The sequence below is a fragment of the Littorina saxatilis genome, linkage group LG4 (genome assembly GCF_037325665.1).
Source record: "Littorina saxatilis isolate snail1 linkage group LG4, US_GU_Lsax_2.0, whole genome shotgun sequence".
Taxonomy (NCBI): domain Eukaryota; kingdom Metazoa; phylum Mollusca; class Gastropoda; order Littorinimorpha; family Littorinidae; genus Littorina; species Littorina saxatilis.
Window position 1 is genome coordinate 1,261,304 of NC_090248.1, and position 7,882 is coordinate 1,269,185.

The 7,882-nt window shown below is 44.2% G+C and overlaps 1 protein-coding gene across 1 annotated transcript; it reads left to right on the forward strand.

The window, feature by feature from the left end:
* The first annotated feature begins 4,282 nt into the window (after nucleotides 1-4,282).
* On the forward strand, nucleotides 4,283-7,882 carry LOC138963717 (dynein axonemal heavy chain 3-like). The gene is made up of 3 exons (XM_070335564.1): nucleotides 4,283-4,462; nucleotides 5,609-5,734; nucleotides 7,583-7,882. Exons 1-3 carry the CDS (start codon nucleotides 4,301-4,303, stop codon nucleotides 7,880-7,882), a joined length of 588 nt encoding a protein of 195 aa, XP_070191665.1. The 5' UTR covers nucleotides 4,283-4,300.

The window sequence follows — 7,882 nt, forward strand, 5'->3', positions numbered from 1 at the left end:
GGTTGCGAGTTCGACCCTGGGTCAGGGCGTTAGCAATTTTCTCCCCCCTTTCCTAACCTAGGTGGTGGGTTCAAGTGCTAGTCTTTCGGATGAGACGAAAAACCGAGGTCCCTTCGTGTACACTACATTGGGGTGTGCACGTTAAAGATCCTACGATTGACAAAAGGGTCTTTCCTGGCAAAATTGTATAGGCATATATACAAATGTCCACCAAAATACCCGTGTGACTTGGAATAATAGGCCGTGAAAAGTAGGATATGCGCCTAAATGGCTGCAATCTGCTGGCCGATGTGAATGCGTGATGTATTGTGTAAAAAAATTCCATCTCACACGGCATAAATAAATCCCTGCGCCTTGAATATGTGCGCGATATAAATTGCATAAAATAAAAATAAAATAAAAAATAAATAAATCCCTGCGCTTAGAACTGTACCCACGGAATACGCGCGATATAAGCCTCATATTGATTGATTGATTGAAAGACTTAGTTATCGTACAGTAACAACATGTCATTTAATTACTTGATTTTGGGATAGTTTCGGAGCAGTTTTGAAAAAATTATTGCATGGGTTCAGTCTCGTTTTCACGTCCAAATCGTCAGAAAACTTTCCAAAATGTAAGACAAATTCTGCAGAGCAGCTGAGCTGCTCTTCACACAACTTTTCTGTCGGTGTCTGTGTGTCTGTTTATCTTTCTCTCTATGTCTCTGTTTCTCTGTCTCTCTCTTTCTCTGGCTCTCTCTCTCTTTGTCTGTCTGTCTGTTTGTTTCTTTTTTGTCTCTCTTTCTGTCTGTCTGTCTGTCTGTCTGTCTGTCTGTCTGTCTGTCTGTCTGTCTGTAAAGCTGTCATAACTGTTCCTTTTATTTCTATCTCTTTCCTTGTTTTTGATTAGAATTTTGACTGTCTGCGGGATGAAAAAAAGAGCATTTTAGCATTTCTTATTCTGTTAGTGTTAAGATAAAGATCAATTCAATTCAATTTAATTCAATTCAATTCAATACAATTCTCTCTCCCTCATTCTCATTCTCATAAATCAGACTCAGTGTTTGTGTTATACTGCCTTGCTCTGCTGAGTGTGTGTGTCATACCGCTTTGCTCTGCTGAGTGTGTGTGTTTGTGTTAATTACGGTCTGTCTGTATATTCTTTTGTCTGTCCGTCTGTCACTCAAGGGTAAACCGGCACGGTTAGCCTAGTGGTAAGGCGTCCGCCCCGTGATCGGGAGGTCGTGGGTTCGAACCTCGGCCGGTGTCACGATTTCATCTTTCGCCTGTGTACATATTTCCCCCTCGATATTTACTCGAGACTGAAATGTTGTTTCCTGGTAAAATTAAGAAGGGAAATTATTTATGGACGAAAAGCATGTCAGTTTCTTGCATGTGAAGAAAATTGGTTGTGAAATTAAATAGATTTCACTCCCAAAATCGAATTCTTCGAAAACGTGTACCGAGTGGTTACGTCCCTTGAGTAAGAAGGGAAACATTTTAGGATGAATCAAATTTCTAAGTTAAATAAAATAATTGGTTGGACAAATTTGGCCCCATGAATGTATGGTACACAAGGTCGCTCATCAGTACTATCGAAGGGTGTTTTTTTTTGTTCAGTGTAGAGTTTATACTAGATCAACGAGGCCGAAAATCGAAATATCAACACGGCGAAAGATAAAAACGTCACACCGGGTCATACCTAAGACTTTAAAATTGGCAATCTAGTGGCTGATCCACATCCCATTTTGGTGCAATCCCATTTTTGCCGCCGTCCCATTTTTTGCCCCATCCTATTTTCGCGACATTTCACAAGCCAAGCGTCATTTTATAAAATTTATAATTTTGAATGATTAATGAGATGAGGATGATTATAATGATGATGCTATGGATTTCCAATTTGGATTGAGACTACGTGACAGGGCATTTTACTAACATGTCATAACAAAAGCGCGACATCCCATTTTGACACCATATCCCATTTGGCCGCTATGCCGTTTCACCGTATTCCATTTATCCCCCATCCCATTGTCGCGACATTTCACAAGCCAAGCGTCATTTTACTACCGTGTCATAACAATAGCGCGTCATCCCATTTTGACACCATCCCATTTGGCCGCCATCACATTTTTTATTTATTCTTCTTGCCAAGCCTCACTATACTACTATACTGCGTTATTCAACTAGGAAGACATTCCGTTTACGCCAAATTCCATTTTTGCCACAATCCAAAATGTCGCGAAATAGAGATGGCGGCAAAATGGGATGACGGCAAAACGGCATGGCGACAAAATGGAATGTGGCGCTAGTGGTTTGACACGGTGGTAAAATGACACATGGCCTATGAAATGTCGCAAAAATGGGATGGGGGCAAAATGGGATAACGGCCAAACGGGATTTCGCAAAAATGGGACGTGGAGCTAATGGTACATGACATGGTGGTAAAATGACACTTGGCCTGTAAAATGTCGCAAAAATGGGATGGGGGCGAAATGGGCTAACGGCAAAACGGGATTGCGCCGAAATGGGATGTGGAGCTAATGGTACATGATATGGTGGTAAAATGACACTTGGCCTGAGAAATGTCGCCAAAATGGGATGGGGGCGAATTGGGATAACGGCGAAACAGGACTAATAGATCCCTTGACTTGGGGTAGTGCGACTCTGTCACTGCTAGCTTTCCACTCGGAGGAAGCGACCGGAATTTCCCAACGATGGGACATCCTAGTAATGAATTTTTTTTTTTTTAATTCTTAAAATTAACAGAGTCGCGCTACCCCAAAAGTCAAGGAATTTCGTGTTTGTCCCTTGACTTTGGAGATGACAAGAAAATATCGGGCGCAAAAACGTGATTTGTAAAATTTTTCACAACATATGTCGCCTCGCGCCATGTATGTGATGAAACCATTCAAATAGCTCTGCGGGAGCTCTGCACTTTTGGACGTCCCCATTTCACTGCTGTACAGCAAACATCGTCCCCAAATACCTGTTTGTTTCTAAAAAATCACGCTGGAGGTTGCATTTTATGTAATAACCTCCTGAAATGAGTTTTGACACTTTAGAATGGCATGTAAAATGACACATGGCCTATGAAATGTTGCAAAAATGGGATGGGGACAAAATGGGATAACGGCCAAACGGGATTGCGCCAAAATGGTACGTGGAGCTAATGGTACATGACATGGTGGTAAAATGACACTTGGCCTGTAAAATGTCGCAAAAATGGGATGGGGGCGAAATGGGATAACGGCGAAACGGGATTGCGCCAAAATGGGATGTGGAGCTAATGGTACATGATATGGTGGTAAAATGACACTTGGCCTGAGAAATGTCGCCAAAATGGGATGGGGGCGAATTGGGATAACGGCGAAACAGGACTAATAGATCCCTTGACTTGGGGTAGTGCGACTCTGTCACTGCTAGCTTTCCACTCGGAGGAAGCGACCGGAATTTCCCAACGATGGGACATCCTAGTAATGAATTTTTTTTTTTTTTAATTCTTAAAATTAACAGAGTCGCGCTACCCCAAAAGTCAAGGAATTTCGTGTTTGTCCCTTGACTTTGGAGATGACAAGAAAATATCGGGCGCAAAAACGTGATTTGTAAAATTTTTCACAACATATGTCGCCTCGCGCCATGTATGTGATGAAACCATTCATATAGCTCTGCGGGAGCTCTGCACTTTTGGACGTCCCCATTTCACTGCTTTACAGCAAACATCGTCCCCAAATACCTGTTTGTTTCTAAAAAATCACGCTGGAGGTTGCATTTTATGTAATAACCTCCTGAAATGAGTTTTGACACTTTAGAGTGGCATTTAACGCTCATTGAAGTTTTAACAAACTTTTTAACACCTAAAACATTCATAGCACCGATAACGTAATTGTAGCTCTGCACTTTGTGTACACATACGTCCCCATTTCACTGCTGTACAGCAAACATCGTCCCCAAATGCCTGTTTTTCTAAAAATCACGCTGGAGGTTGCATTTTATGTAATAACCTCCTGAAATGAGTTTTCACACTTTAAAATGGCATTTAACGCTCATTGAAGTTTTAAGAAACTTTCTAACACGTAAAACAAAAGAGACCCCAAATGCCTGTGTTTTGAGCAAGATGGCATTTTGATACACAGCCGACCCCAAATGACTGTAAAACCACCTATGTGTGTGTGTGTGTGTGTGTCTTGTGTGTGTGAGAGGTGTTTATTGGAATAGTAAAGCGCTTGGAGCTGTGAATTGGGACTTGCGCTATGGAAAAGTGATTTATTATTATTGTTATTTGTGTGTGCGGACAGCCGGCGACAGTGAGCCGTTGCGGCATGGTGTACCTGGAGCCGGTCACGCTGGGCTGGCGGCCGCTCGTCAAGTCCTGGCTCCAAGTCTTCCCAGAGGTCTACGGCGAGGACTGCAAGGAACTCACGCATGCCATGTTCGAGTGGCTCGTCGACCCCTGTCTCGACTTTGTCCGCAAAAGCTGCAGGGTGAGTTAGACCTTGGTGATCTCTCTCTGCAGGGTGAGTTAGACCTTGGTGATCTCTCTCTGCAGGGTGAGTTAGACCTTGGTGATCTCTCTCTGCAGGGTGAGTTAGACCTTGGTGATCTCTCTCTGCAGCATGACTGTGTGTCTTTGTGCAGCTAGCAGGCTACAGTGCAGTACAGTGCCAGGTTTACTTTTTGACGGTGAACATGTCTTTGTGTCTGCGTTTCTGATAACAGCAACCAACCAACATTCCCTGAACGGCAAAATAGGTTGATGGGACATGATAAACAAACTTCAGTTTTCGTTTAGTAAAATATTTTTATGACCACGAAAGAAAGTGTATGAAATTCTCCTGATACATAATTTCACAATTCTGCCCTACATACCAACGGGCATACCGGGCAGTAAGTAAGTAATTTCACAACTTGCTTCAGCTACTGATGGTGTCGGTGTGGTCAGGAATGATTTCAGCTGACAAGGCTGTTGAGGGCCACTGTTTCGTGAACTTGACTCATCTCTTTGTGCGCTTGTGTTCTGTTGGTCAATGATTGTGATTGTATTGACAGTTTAATCATGTGTTGTGTTGGTCAGTGATTGTGATTGTATTGACAGTTTAATCATGTGTTCTGTTGGTCAGTGGTTGTGATTGTATTGACAGTTTAATCATGTGTTGTGTTGGTCAGTGATTGTGATTGTATTGACAGTTTAATCATGTGTTGTGTTGGTCAGTGATTGTGATTGTATTGACAGTTTAATCATGTGTTCTGTTGGTCAGTGGTTGTGATTGTATTGACAGTTTAATCTTGTGTTGTGTTGGTCAGTGGTTGTGATTGTATTGACAGTTTAATCATGTGATTGTATTGACAGTTGTGATTGTATTGACAGTTTAATCATGTGTTGTGTTGGTCAGTGATTGTGATTGTATTGACAGTTTAATCATGTGTTGTGTTGGTCAGTGATTGTGATTGTATTGACAGTTTAATCTTGTGTTGTGTTGGTCAGTGATTGTGATTGTATTGACAGTTTAATCATGTGGTGTGTTGGTCAGTGGTTGTGATTGTATAGACAGTTTAATCATGTAGTGTATTGACAGTTTAATGATGAGCTGTGTTGACAGTTTAATGATGAGCTGTCTGCCTGTCACCAGGAGTACTCTCCAGCAGGCCAGGCTAACCAGGTGAGCTCCATGATGCACCTGGTCGACATGTTGATGCACGAGGCCATCACCAAGGACGATGCCGCAGACAACAAGCATCTTCGCATCTGGCTGACGGTGAGTGGCCGGCCGTCTGACTACCTCTCTGTCTTGCTGGAATTTTTCTTGTTGGATTTTTGTTGTTAAGAATTAATTGAGAAGCTGACGGGCAACGTGTCCTAGTGGATAAGACGTCGGCCTCCTAAACGGACGGTCGTGAGTTCAAATCACGGTTGTGGCTGCCTAGTGGGTTGAGAATGGAGATTTTTCCGATCTCCCAGGTCAACTTATGTGCAGACCTGCTAGTGCCTTATCCCCCTTCGTGTGTACACGCAAACACAAGACCAAGTGGGCACGGAAGAGATCCTGTAATCCATGTCAGAGTTTAGTGGGTTACAGAAGCACAAAAATACCCAGCATGCTTCCCACGAAAGCAGCGTATGGCTGCCTGAATGGCAGGTAAAAAAAACTGTAAAAACTTACTCGTACAAAAACATGAGTGAACGTGGGAGTTTCAGCCCATGAACAAAGAAAATGAAGAAGAATTGAAAATATTAGTAATAGGTAGCCATAAGACTGTGTGGGGCACATACACTAAGAAACTTGGTGTTCATGTATGTCTGGTGTTGAAATTATATTAAATGAATGAACGGCCCCTTTTTGTTTCATTCTTCTAGTTTTGTACTTATTGCAAATTGTCATTTCCTTTTCGTTTTCATTTTTTGTTGACTCTTGTCACTTTCAGTCTATTTTAGTGCGTTCTTGACTGCAATACCTTTTTCTCTTTTCTCTGTGTGTGTACTGTTCCCTGCTTGTGGCTGTCCCCGACTGTTACCCTAACCCTAACCTTTTCTGTGTGTGTACTGTTCCCTGCTGGTGGCTGTCCCCCACTGTTACCCTAACCCTAACCTTTTCTGTGTGTGTACTGTTCCCTGCTGGTGGCTGTCCCCCACTGTTACCCTAACCCTAACCTTTTCTGTGTGTGTGTACTGTTCCCTGCTGGTGGCTGTCCCCCACTGTTACCCTAACCCTAACCTTTTCTCTGTGTGTGTACTGTTCCCTGCTTGTGGCTGTCCCCCACTGTTACCTTAACCCTAACCTTTTCTGTGTGTGTGTACTGTTCCCTGCTGGTGGCTGTCCCCCACTGTTACCCTAACCCTAACCTTTTCTGTGTGTGTACTGTTCCCTGCTTGTGGCTGTCCCCCACTGTTACCCTAACCCTAACCTTTTCTGTGTGTGTACTGTTCCCTGCTTGTGGCTGTCCCCCATTGTTACCCTAACCCTAACCTTTTCTGTGTGTGTACTGTTCCCTGCTGGTGGCTGTCCCCCACTGTTACCCTAACCCTAACCTTTTCTGTGTGTGTACTGTTCCCTGCTGGTGGCTGTCCCCCACTGTTACCCTAACCCTAACCTTTTCTCTGTGTGTGTACTGTTCCCTGCTGGTGGCTGTCCCCCACTGTTACCCTAACCCTAACCTTTTCTCTGTGTGTATACTGTTCCCTGCTGGTGGCTGTCCCCCACTGTTACCCTAACCCTAACCTTTTCTCTGTGTGTGTACTGTTCCCTGCTTGTGGCTGTCCCCCACTGTTACCCTAACCCTAACCTTTTCTCTGTGTGTGTACTGTTCCCTGCTTGTGGCTGTCCCCCACTGTTACCCTAACCCTAACCTTTTCTGTGTGTGTACTGTTCCCTGCTTGTGGCTGTCCCCCACTGTTACCCTAACCCTAACCTTTTCTCTGTGTGTGTACTGTTCCCTGCTTGTGGATGTCCCCCACTGTTACCCTAACCCTAACCTTTTCTGTGTGTGTACTGTTCCCTGCTTGTGGCTGTCCCCCACTGTTACCCTAACCCTAACCTTTTCTGTGTGTGTACTGTTCCCTGCTGGTGGCTGTCCCCCACTGTTTGACCCTCCATCTGTGTGTGCAGTCGGCCATTATGTTCGCCGTGCCGTGGGCGCTGGCTGGCTGTGTGGACAACGACAGCCGCAAGAAGTTTGATGCCTTCTACCGCGACCTGATGGCTTGCAAGTTTGACGACTCTCCCTTGCCCAAGGAGGTCGGCAAACTGGAGTTGCCTTTTCCTGCTGAAAACACCACCTATGACTTCTACTTTGAGGTGAGTGACGGGTTGAAAGATAGAGGGGTGGGTGGGGGGGATTGGAGAATGGGTGTGGGGAAGGAGAGGGGACAAGATGTAACGATAGAACACGGGACGTCCTTTCTTTGA

Bases quoted from the DNA above. Each gene is read 5' to 3' on its own strand.
- LOC138963717 (XM_070335564.1), top strand. From the start codon at position 4,301: ATGGTGTACCTGGAGCCGGTCACGCTGGGCTGGCGGCCGCTCGTCAAG. The intron at 4,463-5,608 runs GTGAGTTAGACC...GCCTGTCACCAG, and splicing joins TTGTCCGCAAAAGCTGCAGG to GAGTACTCTCCAGCAGGCCA. The intron at 5,735-7,582 runs GTGAGTGGCCGG...CTGTGTGTGCAG, and splicing joins ATCTTCGCATCTGGCTGACG to TCGGCCATTATGTTCGCCGT.